The sequence below is a fragment of the Ischnura elegans genome, chromosome 12 (genome assembly GCF_921293095.1).
Source record: "Ischnura elegans chromosome 12, ioIscEleg1.1, whole genome shotgun sequence".
NCBI classification, from domain to species: domain Eukaryota; kingdom Metazoa; phylum Arthropoda; class Insecta; order Odonata; family Coenagrionidae; genus Ischnura; species Ischnura elegans.
Window position 1 is genome coordinate 36,486,024 of NC_060257.1, and position 16,718 is coordinate 36,502,741.

The 16,718-nt window shown below is 36.6% G+C and overlaps 2 protein-coding genes across 2 annotated transcripts in view; one reads left to right on the forward strand and one right to left on the reverse strand.

Annotated features, from left to right (window-relative positions):
- Positions 1-6,591, reverse strand: part of LOC124169787 (protein SMG7-like) — a 16,710-nt gene extending 10,119 nt beyond the window's left edge. The window contains exons 1-7 of the mRNA XM_046548538.1: positions 6,433-6,591; positions 6,213-6,300; positions 5,977-6,105; positions 5,308-5,429; positions 3,636-3,872; positions 1,461-1,712; positions 256-445 (exon numbers count right to left, since the gene is read on the reverse strand). Of these exons, the coding sequence (XP_046404494.1) occupies positions 256-445; positions 1,461-1,712; positions 3,636-3,872; positions 5,308-5,429; positions 5,977-6,105; positions 6,213-6,300; positions 6,433-6,464 (1,050 nt within the window). The 5' untranslated portion in view covers positions 6,465-6,591. The remainder of the gene's footprint in view (positions 1-255; positions 446-1,460; positions 1,713-3,635; positions 3,873-5,307; positions 5,430-5,976; positions 6,106-6,212; positions 6,301-6,432) is intronic.
- An 8-nt stretch (positions 6,592-6,599) lies between these two features.
- LOC124169788 (iron-sulfur protein NUBPL) lies at positions 6,600-16,447 on the forward strand. Its single transcript, XM_046548539.1, has 7 exons — positions 6,600-6,679; positions 6,767-6,941; positions 7,196-7,361; positions 8,786-8,970; positions 11,645-11,839; positions 13,521-13,618; positions 15,788-16,447. Exons 1-7 carry the CDS (start codon positions 6,629-6,631, stop codon positions 15,842-15,844), a joined length of 927 nt encoding a protein of 308 aa, XP_046404495.1. The 5' UTR covers positions 6,600-6,628; the 3' UTR covers positions 15,845-16,447.
- Positions 16,448-16,718: the final 271 nt, after the last annotated feature.

Sequence of the window (16,718 nt, forward strand, 5' to 3'; positions counted from 1 at the left end):
ATAACTGTAGGCTTGCATTGTGTATGTATGTATATTAGACCAAAATCTTATCTAGTAAAACTTACAGCGTGTTAAACTTTCAGCTACTTTGAAGCATTAGATTGGCTAAAAAAATCCACAGAGAAAAAATCATTCGCCTTGATGTGCATTGTGGGTGACTCCCGTAAAGTTATCACCGTGGCTAGTCCCGGTATACTTAAATTAGATTGACTCTACAAACACAGAAACAAGGCAGCATAGAAAAGTGCAATTTACCTGAACCAATTTCCAAGAGTTGAATGCCTGTGTGGCAACATGAGCCGTTAGTCCTTTCCCAAGAGCCCAGCACACTTCCCAAGCTGCCTCAGCATCTCGAGGAACATTTGCATTGGGATCAGTTGAGCGCAACAATAGAGCATGGAGCTTCAAGAAACATGATATGAATTCTGATGGTGAAGCCAGGGCACTGAAATGAATGGAAATCTTAGATAAAGGGTTTTATTACATACAGTAAACTCTTGATTATACGAAGCAGGATTTTACGAAGTTTTTGATTATACGAAGTGATATTGCAGTCCCGGGCGAAAAGCCTATGCTAAATACATGGCACTATTCGATTATTCGAAGTTTCGATTATACGAAATGTTTTGAAATTACGAACCTCGACTCGGTCCTCAGGAGCAAATGGCATTCGTTTATATGAACTGCGACTTATGAAAAAGCTTTGAAATTACGAAACTCGATTTTAAGAAGTGCCAATTTTCCGGTCCCACTGACTTCGTATAATCGAGAGTTTACTACTGCATGTACATAGTTCAAAATATATTTCACCTAACACAATCTAATTTACTTTGATGGCAACCACAAAGATACCAAATCTCCAATTATAAGTAAATATGCATAATTTAATTGTTTTTTTTTTTTTTTTTTAAGTAAATGAAAGATCGTAGCACTTTTCCACAAGAATTTTTAATGCTTACAACGCGTTTTGGCTCACTGAGCCATCATCTGGTACAAGACCTTGACTTGCACAGTACAGTCTTGTACCAGATGATGGCTCAGTGAGCCGAAACGCGTTGTACGCATTAAAAATTCTTGTGGAAAAGTGCTACGATCTTTCATTTACTTAAATATGTCTAACTTCCACCAATTGAAGCCTGAATCTGTCGAACATAATTTAATTGATTTGAGAAAATTCCCTCTGAAGTACTAAACGGTAAAATGCAACATAGAGCGCTATGACCAGATACATATGTCCACAAATTGTAACATGAAATAACCAAGCATAGTGCATAAAATTAGAAATAAAGTTTGGATATTTCAACATTGATTATTCTTTAACATATTTAAGGTATTCTTGCAGCTATTTGAATGCACTTCAGTTGAATAAAAAGTAATTACAATCACAGGTAACTTCTGGCCAGAAGTATGAACTTGCATTTAGATGATTAAGCCCATGTACTTTCACAAGGACTGCTAACCTTGAGGATGAGAAGTCATCGTTTGAATTGAGATTGGAGCCATCTCTATCAGTGCTCTCACGAGGAAGGGCCATCATTAATGTACGCTCCAAGTTAGACCTCCCAGCAGGGAATGGATGTGCGGTGCAAACACTTCGGACATAATGGAATACAACGGATAACCTGTCCCCACTGCCACCACCTCTGCTACCCTCCAGTAAGGCAAGCTGATTATAGGGTTGACCACTAGATGGAGCCACATGTACCGCATGCCTGAGGGAATAGCATAAAGAGAGGTACACATTACCAGTAAACATAAGTATATATTTTTTTTATAAAACCTGCGGATATTCTTTTAAATCTGAGGATATAAAAAAATGTTGTCAAAAGCATTCACCTAAATGATTTATTTAAGAATAATATAGACTTTCTTTTTTCAAGTAAGATGACCTCTCGATTAGATGAGCGATTAAATATCTTTCAGAGTGTGTCAGTTCTATGTGGTTACTACAGAAGTGTATGGTTTTATGTATTATTTTTTGTATTTACTTGTCCTATATTTTACTATGTAAAGTCCTGGGACCAATAAAAATTGTTATTATTATTATTATAGTAACACATAGCCATTTAATTTACTGCTTGTGGGCTACGGGCCTATCACTTTCCCAGTCCGCTGAGCAGACTCATGATCTCATAATAGAGTGGTTTCCTGTTATTTTTTTAATTGCCTAAAACGAAAGATTATTACTCCTGGACTACGTATTTCACGCTTTTAGATTTTTAAATGACCATACCAATTTTTCGCGATTAAATGAAAAGTGAAAATTTTCAAGCACGCAAAAACTCTATGGCTAAGTATGAATGCTGGGAAAAGCCCATGTGACGTCATTCTGGTTCCGCTTGCCACCGTGTGAGGCCACCTTGGTACAAGGCTATGAGCGCCAATACAATGCAGGCTGCAAGTAGGTAGCAGAGTACCCTGCCAGCAGGTAGCGCTTGGCTTAAATAAGGATTATTATTACCTTATCAAATGAGGGAAACTTTCTGACCATAGGCAATTTTAATAGGTGATTATTAAAAAATTTTTCCTTGAGCTCTTTGCCACATGCACGCATTGGTAATCTCAGACAATGTTTAACTCCTGATTACTCATATAGAATCTAGGTCCCTGTGACGTTACGTGGAGTGGCATCACATGGCCGCCAATCTGGCCTTATTCAAATGAGGCTAAAACTGACCATTAACATTTGTCTACACTGGGATTTCTAAAACCAAATAATTTGTATATTATGAATACACTAATGGTGGGTAACAAATCGCAATCAATGCCTTTAGTTTTCTTTGATGAAGGAAACTACCCTATTTTACCCTTCTGTATTTTCCATAAGGGTCATTCCATATCAGTTCATCCAGGCATGACACCCACCGACTCGGATTTTGATGAAACTAGGCAATTTTAATCCTTCCATGTAGGAATGAAATAGTGTAACATATTTCTTGGCTATGTCCAATAGTTTTTTTTTCACGACCATTTGAAGTTTGGGTGAAACTGCAGTTTTTCAATGAATGCGGTCTCCAGAGGCACTTGTACCTCCAGAGGGAAATAATTTGTCTCAGCCATAGTTTTCATCCGATTCTTATGAAAATTTGCAGGTTTACTATATAAGTCATGAGGATTCCTAAAATTAATTGAAAAATATACTAAGGAATATTGGAAATTCTCTAAGCTCATATGTTTCATAAGATTTTAGAAAAAAACCTCAAAAAAACAGATCGTCAATTAAATGGGTTCATGGAGATGGAGATTATAGAGAATCCAGGAGGGTATAACTAAGTGATCACAAGATAGTCTGCCCAACTGACTGGGAAAGAGATATGCCCATAACCCACAAACAGTAAATTAAATGGCAGACACCAGAGTCTATTTTGGTTTGCTTAACAGAGAGAAGTATCAATATTATCATATGATCATGTATCTCTTTAATGTAATATGATGTATTTGTGTACTTAGATGCATCACATCAAAACATGAATGGATACTTCCAAGGCTATAGAGTCTTCTCAAAAGATTTCTATGTAACTTGGGTAGATAAATGAAGAATGTGATAACTGTAAAGTAACTCTCACTTACTGGTATTATAATGAAAAAGAAATAATACAACAATTTAAGATAATTGATCACATGTGAGCACTTACCTATAAAAGGCTTCTGCTTGTCGAGCCTGGCCACGATAACGTGCGACATCACCCAAGTGCACCAGGCAGTGCTGACAGACATACAAACAAGAGCTCTTGCTAGGACGCTGATGATTTAAGAGGGACAGCATGACTTGGCTTCCATTGTCTTGCCCATCAGGCGAGGATGGAGATGAAACTTCATACTCGACTTCATTATTTCTGACATTCCGTCTACCACCATACACACCAGCACTCCTGTAAACATTAATTCTTTTATAAGTAATGCCATGAAACTTATATAAGCAGATACACCTTAAATAGCTAACAAAAGTCTTCAACGACGTGAGAAAATAGAGACAAAGAGAGTCATGCAAAGGTGAAGAGTGACGGTCAGTCGTATGTGGTGTCACTTCCAATTTTTCTTTGTCAGTATTAATTTTTGGACAACTTTATTTATGATTTATGTGTAAATTTGATATGGGAATTAAAAGTTAACGTTACATAAATGGTACCGCAATGTTTTGGGCACGACAACTCAACACACTTGAGACCGCGAGAAACCTGTGATAAAATACATGCGACCTAGATATATACTGGTGAGAATAACTAAGAAATTAACAAGGACAGATTGTTGCAAAAGAAAGAGGCATTGGAGAACCAACTGAAAAATCACAAAATTTGAATTGCAGGAGAGGGTGAGGGAGATATTGAGAAAGAAGGGATAGACGTAAAAACTGATGAGCTCAAGGTCCAGACAGAAATAGTAGAAGGGAATGGTATATAGGCACTTATTTATATATTTATATTTAGAAAAAATTAGGAAAGGTAACACTCAAAGGGGTTTGGGCATCAATTGCAGAGGAGACATTGAAGAAATATAAGGTTTTCATAACTGTTTAGTTCCGTTATTAAAATTTAATAGTGAAGTTTCGAAGGCTTTTTAAAGAAAAAGGTCACAATCCCTTATAGAGTTTCTTTAAAATAGGGTTAATGCAACATTTCTCCTCAACGATGGTAGAAAACAATGAGAGTGAAACAACAATGAACAACAAATCTTGTTAATGATGCAAAAATAAACAAAACAGGTGTCAAGTATAGGAAATAGTGGCATTCGGTTATACATATCATCGCTTCTGATTTTTCTTTTTGAGTAATTACCCAAGACAATTGTGTCTATAATTTGTGCTAATTTGATTTGTGAAGTAATGGTATGTGTCGTCGCTCTGGAATTTTCTTTGTGACCAATTACTCAGGGTATTTGTAATTTATGTAATATTGATAAACATTTCAACAACAAATAATATAAATTAATTTTGATTTATTGACAATTTAAATAAAAATTATATCAGCAAAATATGATGTACTACTCCATTGAGAAATAACTTCACAATACCGTGGGCAATTCTTAGAGAGATGAAATTAAGGGACAGCAATAATAAGTAGATATGTTTCCCCATGTTCGTGATTAGATGTGCCATACATCTAGGACTGGAATGGTATGTGTACAAACACATTAACCAAATTAGAACAGGTTCAATTACCGAATTCATGCGTTTACATATTGACTCATACAGGTTAATGTATCATGTAACCAGACATTAAGATTCTTGGTTACATAAATATTTAATCTTCAATATTGATGTTCTAGGGATATTAAAGGAAAGAAAATAATACATAGCTCATGACATACCTTCGGAATGGGAGGTCTAAGTCAAATGCTGAGCATATCTCTTGAAGTAAGGTAAGGTAAAATCCACTTGCAGCATCTAAGCACCAGGATAGTAGGGCTTGACATTCATTTCGCTTGGGATTCTGTAATGAAAATATTCTCAATATTAGGAGATGAAATTACAGCTAAGCAGTAATAAAAACCAAACTAAATATGCAAAATATATCATTGCATCGTACGAAATATATCAGCGTAGTGCAATATCATGATCATTACTTTCAACTAATATTTCCATATTTCACATTGTTAATTCGGGCATTGACTGGAATGAAATATTTATAACTGCACTTCACTAACTGCGCATATTTATGATCAACATACACAAAATTACTACCACGGTTGATCTACAAACAGATTGAGATAGTTTGCGCCAGGAAATATAGGATAAAACAATGCTAATGGGTTCAATTACGGCTCAATAAAATGAGAAACAACGTTTTTCCATGATAATTACGCAAATCTGCGTTAAAATGGCTTAAATATACTTAAGCTATCAAGCAAACAGATGCAGCAATTAACACTTTCCATTGAAATGAATCATAAAGAAATGGTATGATTGCGACTTTTGGTGAACTTCATTTCCAAGCGTATTCACAGAGTAGTACAATTCTATCGCTATAGAATTATTACCTTTTTATCTTTTGTCAGAGACTGCAGAGTGCCAATGTAGTTTTTGAACCCAAAGTTCCAAAGGTCTTGCTCTACTTTTTTGTCCAGAGCATATTCCAAATCCAGTATTAACACTTGCTGATAAATCCGCTGTAACGTTAAGAGTTATTGATTAAAATATGTGACAGTAAAATGCAAATCAATATCAGGAATGACATAAGAATCATATTTCTGAGTTAAGTACTGAGTAATCATACCTGCAATCGCTGTTGGCATGTCCAAGCTTCGTTGTCATTTAGTAGGTCTTTAGAGTTTGAAATTTTTTCTTTAAGCTCGTCTGCTTTCCTAAATTGCAAAATAATTGACCAGTTAATACATTTCCTAATAACATTCCAAACAGCTTTCTGTTGAAACTGCTAAGAAACCAAGTCCTCAATGAGTTCAATAACTAAGCAATGGGTAATACAGTCAACTTACAGGATCGCTTTTACCGCAGCCTTAAGTCCCATTGCTTTTATTAGCAATAAATTCTTCTTTACAAAAAGATCTACGAAACACCAGAGATAAATTCATTACAAACATCACTGTCAAACCATACGAAACATTACTGGCAAACACCCTGTAATAAACAAAGCAATAGCGTAATGCGCTACCTTGTTTTTCCTCGGAAAGTATGAATTTGGTAAACAGAATCGTTTACAGAAGAACGTTCAGAAATAATTCTGTGAGTGATGAAATATCAAGTTATTACATGTATTTTGGAAGTTTCAAGCTCTGATATAACCGGATTGTAATTTTTTTTAAACTGTAGTGGTTGAGTTCAGTGGAAAGAAGAAATGCATCCACTCTTACGAAAGACGATAGAGAAAAAAGGCAGAAAGAGATGATGTCCCGCGGTTTACCCAAACGCAAGCCTTTGCCTGGTGTCAAGCATATTATTTTGGTGGCTTCGGGGAAAGGGGGTGTTGGAAAATCCACTGCTGCAGGTATTTAATTCTAGGAATTTGAAATGTCAGTCCACCCTTCAACGGGAAGGCTATCAACTATTTTCTCTGTTGTTGCGGTAAAGGTTACTTTTGGGATTCCTCGAAACGTAGGAGTAATCGTAAATATATTGGATTTGCTTTTATAAGGTCTTCGGATTTTTAATGTATTTGTAATTTTTACCTGATATTGCTAACAATATTTGACCCTACAGCATATTTTTACTAATTCCTGTGACAAATTTATATCATTCCAGTTAACATCGCTGTAGCTCTGAAGAAGTTATATCCCAGCAAAGAGGTTGGACTTTTAGATGCAGATGTTTTTGGGCCTTCAATTCCATTAATGATGAATTTACACGAAAATCCTCTTGTGAACGAAAATAATTTAATGATACCTCTGGTTAATTTTGGAGTAAAATGGTGAGTACAAGCTGCGAATTGAGTAGCAAGTGTTTTTTTGGTCCATGGTGTTCATGGTGTACTACATAGAATGTGATTAGACTTAGTCTGGCATAAGGCTAGAACCCACAGATGCAAATTGTAAATACAGATCAAAATTGGACTGGTTGAACAATCTGTATTTTGAGTGTAGGGTCCCCTGTCTTTGGCCAGAAGAATATGTGGTTGGAGAGGTATAACTAGTGTATTTTGTTTGGGATAGGGGAAAAGGGACAGGAGGGACAAGGAGTAAGGAAATTAGTGGATTATAGTGGGGGTCTGAGATTAGCTCATTCATAAATTTTCTTATTTTGCCAATTGTGCTAGAGTTTGAAATGTAAAAAGGTGTGTGTTTTTCTCTATTTCGATCCATGGCCCACATCTCGATCTATTTGAGGCAATAAAATCAACTGCCATGACCCTTCTCTTGTATGAGTTTATGACGTCACTGACTCCTGTTGAGCAGGTAATTCTGTGAAATAAGATCTGATGCTTTCCTGGTGTATGCTGGTAGTAAAGGCTGCTCGGGTGCTGCACCGGTTAATTCCTCCTTGGCTGCCGACGTTTTGGGGTACGTGTCGTTCTCCATCATCAGGTTTGAAGGACAGAGCTCCAAAAGGGCAGGGCAGAGCTCTCTCTCTCTCGTTCAGCCCTGATGATAGAGTACAACTGATAACCCGAAACATCTGCAGCCGTGGAGGAGCCCAGATTACCTGGCGAAGAACCCAGGCAGCCTTCACTACTAGGGTCATTCTTTCTCTGCTACTCCTCTTTGCATTGCCTTGTGTGGTTCGTTGCCATGTGGCCTCGTTTGAGCTATACCAACTCATGATAAGTGGGCTTCGACTTTTTTGTTTTTCTTTTACATATTTAAAAAATATGAGGGAGTGGCATATAATGAGGAAGATATTTTTTGTCGTAATAATCTTTTCCTTCAATCTTCCATATTTTTTTAAGTAAGTTGTGATTTAGAGTCTTAGTGAACTCATGTCTGCAGGCTGAGTGAGTTCTTTCCTGACTTCATGTTGATTCAAATCAGTGGCACAGCGAGGGAGGGGGGGGGGGTTTGGGGGATAAAACCCCTCCCAGAGCTCAGAGAAATTTTTAAGTTTAATCCATTGTACTTAATTGGATTGATATTACTAATAGAATAGTGTAAGGATTAACAAAATATCCCTCAGAAAGCCAAAGAAAACTCACCATTTTGAACCATTTATCTTAAAATTTCACAATTTATTAATCTCACACCTACCTCTTATCCTTGTGGGTATTCCATACCCCCACACACCCCGGTATTAGTTTCACCTAAACCACCCCTCCCCCCCCAGCCTTAATTCCTGGCTACGCCCCTGATTCAAATGACCCTAATGTTAGCTATAGTTATTTATATGATTTTTATCCTCTAGCATGTCCATGGGATTTCTTGTTGGAGATAAAGGGGCTGTTGTTTGGCGTGGGCTCATGGTCATGAATGCAGTGGAGAAATTATTACGAGGTTCAGCTTGGGCCCCTTTGGATGTTCTATTGGTGGATACTCCTCCTGGAACTGGAGACACACATCTTTCCCTTGCACAATTAGCTCCAATTTCAGGTTGGTGTGAATATGAACCATATGAACTACGGCTAATTTTGTACGAAGAAGTTCAAGAGACATTCACCTCATGATATTGAATTCCTTCTTTCCCCCACTTATTGAGAGCAGGCACTGTAACTGTATAACACACGTAACTGTGGCACATAGCTTGGGAAGTGGCTTTGGGGGCTTAAGCCCTATCTCAATTTTTTTCCCCTTGGGAGATTACTGGTCATGGATCCTTTTAGGAGACAGGTAGCCTGGGGCCCTTATCCTCTGACTTTCTCTTAACTATAAAAGTTTTTGGACCAAGATCAAGGTGTCTTATCTGAATTATTTTTCAAAACCTGGTACAGTAAAACCTCTATGTAGTGAACCTCTTTACATCATAAACCTCCATACATCATACCACCCCTATAGTCCTGTCTGATTTACATGTAAATTTGTGGGCAAATCTCTTTGTAGTGAACCTCTTTATATCGTAAAACCTCCACTTATCATACCAAGGAGACACCCCCAAGAGGGCCCAACTACCTCCGACTGAGACAACAAAAGACCATTAATGCAGCCACGATTACTTATTTGGAATGACATTTTCAGCGATAAATGTTTCACTCTTTTTTTTCTTATATACCTTATTATGCTATAATTTTCACATTAATCATTGGTTGTGGCCATTTTGTTCAATATGAGAGCATACCTAACAGTAAATAAGAAAAAAGGAATCCAACTATCGCAATCATTTTAAGTGAATGCTGAATTGGGAGAGTTCACATCATTTTCTCTCGAATCATGGTAAAAATCATGCGATAGCGCTCGCTTTCTGTAATCATTAAATAATAAATATATGTTCACTGATGCATGCTTGTGTGTTTAAACACGTAAATATAATGGTTTAAAAGACAGTAGTGCCTTTCATTTCCAAAGGATATGAAAAAATGGTGCCTATCACTAAAACCTCTCTGTAGTGAACCTCTGTACATCAAATTGCCCAAATTTTGGTCCTCTCAATTATGATGTAAAGAGGTTTTACTGTAATATCAAATGCCACTGCCAAAGGCCTGAAGTTTAAATATTTTTGAAAAATAACCTTGGCCAATTTCAGAGATATATGCCTAAGGAAAATAAGCCATAATAACTTTGACCATTTCAGTAAAAACCAATAATGACTATAAATTTCAGCATTGTGTGAGCAAAATTTATATCCTATTTAATAAAATTTTTGGTTTAGGTACTTTTGGGTAAAAATTGACCAAAAAGTATGAGTATAGGCGACCTGCATACCACCCATGAAGCTCTCCCCGATGCATATTTCAGGCTATGTGCCTGATTGTGTTTTTATTTATAAAAACTGATGTTATTGAGCCTCAAATTTACTTCATTTTGAGCCCATCTGAATCTGCCTATTACTCTATATCTTCATGCAACCTTTCACTATAGATGCAATAATACTTGCAAGGGAAGTAATTTCCCCTGAAATCTTAGCAGCCAAAAATCACCATGATGTTATTTCAATTTATGCAGTTACTTTTAAAAAACTTCATTTATCTGATTCGACCTCACCACAATGAATATTACTGTACATTTAATTAATCATGTTTATATCCATTCAAATTTTCCAATTAATTTTATCTCTTGTCATCTCTGAAAATGACACGCACTACACAAATGCTTTTTATACTCCTGTGACAATGCAACCCACATAACACATACGTTTTACATATTGTCATTCATACTACTACTCTTAACTCTCAATTGTAATTTAACATGTTGCGTACCGGGTTATTTAAATTCCTAGGAACGTCGATTTGGAAATATGTGCCTATTAGGGCGTAATGCCTTTGGTTTAAACGTGGTTAAAAAGCTAATGTTTAAAATATAATTTTACCCAATCAAACGTTTTGATGCATCAATTCATTATGAATAACGAACAACAACTGAAAACGTACTAATGAATACCTATTGTATGCTTTAAAATTGTTTAGGTTGACGCGCCTAAATGACGAGAATCTTCGTCATTCGTCCGGAACGTTCGGGAAAAAAATGACGAGAATTCTCGCCATCCGTACGCAACGTGATAATATCCAGATATTCAAAGATTTTATAATATATAGTGAAACCATTGGTCCTGATGAAAATTCTGTGCAAAATGTGTGGTGGATTTGAAAATTTAAAGTTTCAGAAATACCAAAGTTTTTGGATGGAGAGGAACACAAAATGAAGAATAGAAACAAAAATTAGAATAGATTTCTCAGGTTCTAAAGCAAGATATCTTTATGTAAATAATTGGTGGTGAAACAGCAAAAGCCTTAATGCTCCTCCAAGGTCCTCTCTTGCACAAGGCAGTGGGCATGCAAGCATTTGTGGCTCTGAGACCGGAGCAAAGCTAGGCTGAGTTATCACCTCCATATCAGCTCTTGACTTAAAAAGTTTTTGTATGGACAAATTTTGTGCTTATATATTTTTCGTACCTGAAAATGGGTTCTGAAATTTTATTTATTATGTATAAGAAAAAGGACAATCTTTGATGTGTTTACAATTAAAAATGACCCAGCAATTCTGAGGACAGAGAGATCATAGTTATCACAATTCACAGTAGAATATGTATTTTACGATAATTCATACCTTCAAATCTACTTTTATAGTTATACCTTTAATTTGAAATATTTCTGTTTTTTGTCCTCTTCATTAGGTGCAGTTTTAGTGACAACTCCTCGGAAAGCTGCCCTTCAAGTTACTCAGAGAGGTGCAAGCATGTTTGAAAAACTTGATATCCCCCTTGTGGGATTAGTCAACAACATGGCATGGGCATCTTGCAGTTCATGCAACTCAAAAATGAATATTTTTGGTGGAAATGAAGGTGTCAAACAACTTGCATCAGACATTGGTGAGGACCTTGAATCTAGTTATCTGGTGAATAAGATATAACCAGTAGATAAAGGTTGTGTAGCTGTTATATTGTGACTTTTATTCCTATGTGCCTTTCTGTACCATACCACTTATTACCACAGAATTGGATAGCACTTTCATCTTCTCGCCCACCATGTCTGGTGATTCATCATTTCTCTTCCTCTCACTCCATTCTCCTTCTTCATGATACCTACATCTTGAATGCCTCTACTCTTTTCTCATCCTTCTTTCTCAGCATCCATGGTTCTGCACTGTAACAGGGCTTCCAACTAATGCAATCACATACAGTGGAACCTCATTAAAGCGAGTACTGGCTATAGCGAGTCCCCCGCTATTGCGAGAGATAGCCGATGCACCGTCAATTCATCCTATTATAAGCATGTTAAAAATTTCGTTTTTACGAGGCCCTTTTGGTGTTGGCTCTCGCCATAGCGAGGGTTTCACCGCCGGAAAAACTTACACCAAGACTCCTTAATCTCTGTAATTGCTAGCGATCTGTCAGAAATGAAGTTAATGGAGTGCTCAGTCTCAAATTTATGTGGTAAACTGTCGTTCGATAAATAAGTAGTTAATTCTGGTGAAAATATTGTGGCATTAGCATTTGCGAATGCTTGATCTTCTTTTGTTCCTCGGGCGGCAGAAAGCAGACGGCAGCATACCCGCATGTCCGTGAGTTGTGTGAATAGGAAGCATTTGATGGAACACACCAAACACGTCTAAGCGATAAAATAAAAATAAAGGAGTAATATGAGGTATATTGGCTATTATTTGCACCACCTCCGGTAAAGCGACAATTCGCAGTAGCGAGTGTTTATTGGTGCACCGTGGGGTGTCGTTTTATCGAGGTTCCACTGTATTCTTTTATTAGACATACTAAAATACCGTATATGTCTGAATATAGTCCCCCCTTTTTTTAAAAAAATGCCCGTGGTAAAAGTAAAGGGGGGGACAATATTCAAACGCATTTTTTTAACTTTTCACGAAACTGAAGCCTCAACATTAGGGGGGGGGGGACTATATTCAGAGGGGGATTATATTCGGAGAAATACGTATTACCTAGAAAAATAATTCTTATTTCCTGGAACGTTATGGATTTCAAAATGCCACAAGTTTGTGCCATCTCCGCCAAAAAATCTCAGGCCTACCCCTGATTGGTTTGTTGAATGAAAAATGGATAGATTTGTGGTCTCCATATTTATGAGGAAAGTTCAATGCACATTATTTGATTCTAGTCAATATTTTTCTAAGAGCAATTGATGTGTATGTCATACCCTTTATTGCAGCCAAATTTTAAAATCTCATGTTCCCTTACTCTTCAAAATTATAAGCTCACTCCAGGCATGTTATGCCAAGACTGCCAATTGGTCGCTTTAATGTATCCTTATCCATTATTCACTAAAAAGCAATATTTATGTAGGTGTCTCAGGCATCTACATATTTTTCATATGGTTCATTTCTTTTATTAGCAATATTTTTTTTAACCACAGTGCAAATGAAGTGAGGGCCAGAATGATTTACAATTTATAAGAAATAGATAAATTTATCTTTGTTCTGGTCATCAGGTCTATGGTGGTTACATCTTCAAATGAAAATTAAGAGTGGATTAATACTAAAAATTCAGTAGCATAAACTGATTGATTGCATCTCTCATGTGACAGGTACTCAAATTATTGGGGAGATTCCAATTGATGGTGCAGCTGCAGAGTTGACTGAAGGTGGCCGGCCTGTTGTGGTGTCTCAACCTGAAAATATACAGGTGAGTAGTGCATTTTTTTGCATGCCTTAATTTGAAAAACTCAATCAATCAGGCTCAAATTGATGAAATATTTTTATCAATGTTTATTAGGCCATGATTTATTTTTCAGTAAATCTGGTAAAGTATATCTTTTCCAAGTGTCTATCCAAAAATAAAGGCCAGCCTAATATTGATATCGTAAATTAAGATACATTTTTAAAAATATTGCTTCCATTCATTTTTAAGTCCTGGGTTAGATTAAAAACGTATATTAAGGAGCATTTTGAATTATCACAGGCGGTTTATTAAAATAGTCCTTAACTGCAGTAGGCCTGAGTGTTGATCGCCCTTTGTTCCTCAACATTCCTTCGACCCACACCCATTGGCGTGAGGCAGTCGAGTGCAGTTCCATCTCTTGGCTGTGGCTAAGTATGAACTTAGACATGAGTGTTAGTCACTACTGGTGGGTCACACCATGAAGAATTAAGTATACCCATGACCCACCACTGTCTGAACCTGGGATGGGAGATTCAGCTCTGTGGGGGAACATCTAAGACTACATACTACTCTCCCAGCCGCCTCAATAGGCATATGGCAGGGAGTGTTAGGACACCAGCCATTTACTCGTAATGAGGAAATGGTCTAATGAAGTTACGCCTAGCATTTATTGAAGTCTTTTATCGCGTGGGTGAAAAACGAACTTCCATACCTATCTGTTCAACAAAATATCTCTCATAATTTATTGTGTCTGTCAGACCTGGAAATGTAGTGGGATTGTTACATGATGTTCTCCGTGTCATTTTTTATTCATTTTCAATTTCTCAAGCAATCTAAGTCTATTGGGTAGCCTCCAATCTGTAGTGGCTCTCAACCTTATTCGTTTAACATCTGTTTAACACTTACTGTAAATTTTTTCTGTTAATCGAATGTGTTAAATGAGGCTGCACTCAACCATGTTCCACCTATTTATCTACTATTTGTTTGTGCTATTAGGCTTTGTTGCACTGACTGTGTGTTGGCAGAGGAAGATAAGTTTTCCTGGATATCACACAATTACTTATACCACTTCTTTTTACAGAGTGCAACCCGGGTTTCAATGAATTATCATCATCTTTAGGCGCAAATTATGATTTATCTATTATGGTTACCTAGTTACTTGATGAATTTTGAAATGGACGCCAGAATAGGGGAAAAGGATGGGTAAAGGTATTCATTTATAGGAGTACTGTCCTGACTTTCAATAATTTTTTTAATATCGAACTGTTCCCTAGAGTCCAATTCACGGTGGTCATTGCAAAATTTTAAAATATTTATTTTACAATCGCTCCTAATGCAGTTGCATATTAAGTGTCTAGCAAAATTAATTTTTTCATCTTTGTAAGCACTTAAATGTTCTTTCTTCCTGATTTCAAAACTTCTTCCTGTTTGTCCCACGTATGCACCATTGCAGACCAATGTATATATGTATGTATATTGATAGACCAATTGGATAGATGTGGAGTGTATTCATTGAAATGCAATACCACAAAGTTAATCAAGAGTTAGTGAATTTTGTTAGAGGAATATAAAGCAAAGATGCCCTGCATTTTTTCCACTTTTCTACGACTGCATGTGGCATCAAGACCTTAGGAAATGAATAGTGGTGATATAAATGGTATTTATATGAAATAATGAAGTTAAGAATGAATAACTGTCAAGGGGTGCATGATTTGATGAGTGCAATGTTTCTTTTTTTGCTGTAAGGGAAATGTATTTTTCTCCTTTCTGTAACGTCACTCATGCTGGTGAAGTCCGTTCACTCAGAGCTGCTAGGTATGCCTATGACATGATGCATTATTTGATTGCAGCTTGCTCTTCAGGGAGTGCTTTCTTCCTTCTACCCTGTTTTGGCTTTGATTTACTCTGGTTGTAATGGTGTCTGGTAAATATCCCCGGAACTTGTACATTGCAAATGTGTATTTCATGCTCTTTGATTATCTTCAACCTTGATAAGCTCGTAGAATATCCCCTCCCCGATGAATCTTGAAATATTTTCAGAACCAAATGTATTATTCAATTAGGTAAATTAGTGAACATTTTTAAAATATACATTGTGTGAAATACTCATGTAATATGCTTTTAAATGTATAATTACTTACTAAATCTACTTTTTATGCATCTCCCTATTAATTTTCTTGTTATTGGTTTTAGGCTTTGGGCTTCAATGCTGTAGCTGAAAAAATTGTTGAATTTTTGGATACCCATTAGTTCTTTAGACAACTATTGTCAAGGAATGAAGACTGAATGAATAATTGCTTGGAGAAAATGAGAATCCAAGAGATTTGAGTTTATTTTCTGTGTGATGTATTTTTTGACTCATATGTAATTTGTTTGGTTTTGAATAAGTTTTTGTGGGAAAATACCACTGTTTTAACCAAAACATGATGAGGGAGGACTCAGAATGGGCATATGGCCTAATCAAGAGAAACTTTGGAGACAGAAATCTAAGATACACAAAAATTAGAGATTCAAATAGGAAATTCTGATGGCAGATACATCCACAATAGATGGAAACAGTGCTTTGAAGAACTATACCGAAGCCTGGAACCTCTCAAAGAAGCAGCTTGCAGATGATCTAATGTTGGGAGACAGCCATGGTCCAGGAGTACTAAAACTTTTTTGAAAATTGTACTGAGGTACTGGTGGTGGAGGAGTTTAAGCATTTTTAGGGTTACCCAGTAATCCTTGAACATTCTGTGCACTGTTCTGTCGGGCTGTTCTGCTGGTGGTGGAGAAAAATAATGTACATAATTTATGTGAACATAATGTAGCATAGTCCAAGTATTATTATTATATTCACAGTTGAGGAAAGCATCTTAAATTTACATAATGCTCCCTTTCTATGGTAGGCTGCAGTGGCGCAGGGAGGGGGGATTTTGGGGGTTGAAACCCCCCCCAGAGCTCAGAGAAATTTTTAAATTTAATCCATTTTACTTAATTGGATTGATATTACTTATGGAATAGTGTAAGGATTAATAAAACATCCCTCAGAAAGCCGTAAAACTCACCATTTTGAACCGTTTATCTTAAAATTCCGCAATTTATTAATCTCGCACCCACCGCTTATCCTGGTGAGTATTCC

Coding starts and splice junctions, on each gene's coding strand:
- LOC124169788 (XM_046548539.1), top strand. CDS start 6,629: ATGAATTTGGTAAACAGAATCGTTTACAGAAGAACGTTCAGAAATAAT. Junction 11,840..13,520: donor ACAACTTGCATCAGACATTG/GTGAGGACCTTG, acceptor CTCATGTGACAG/GTACTCAAATTATTGGGGAG. Junction 13,619..15,787: donor CTCAACCTGAAAATATACAG/GTGAGTAGTGCA, acceptor TATTGGTTTTAG/GCTTTGGGCTTCAATGCTGT.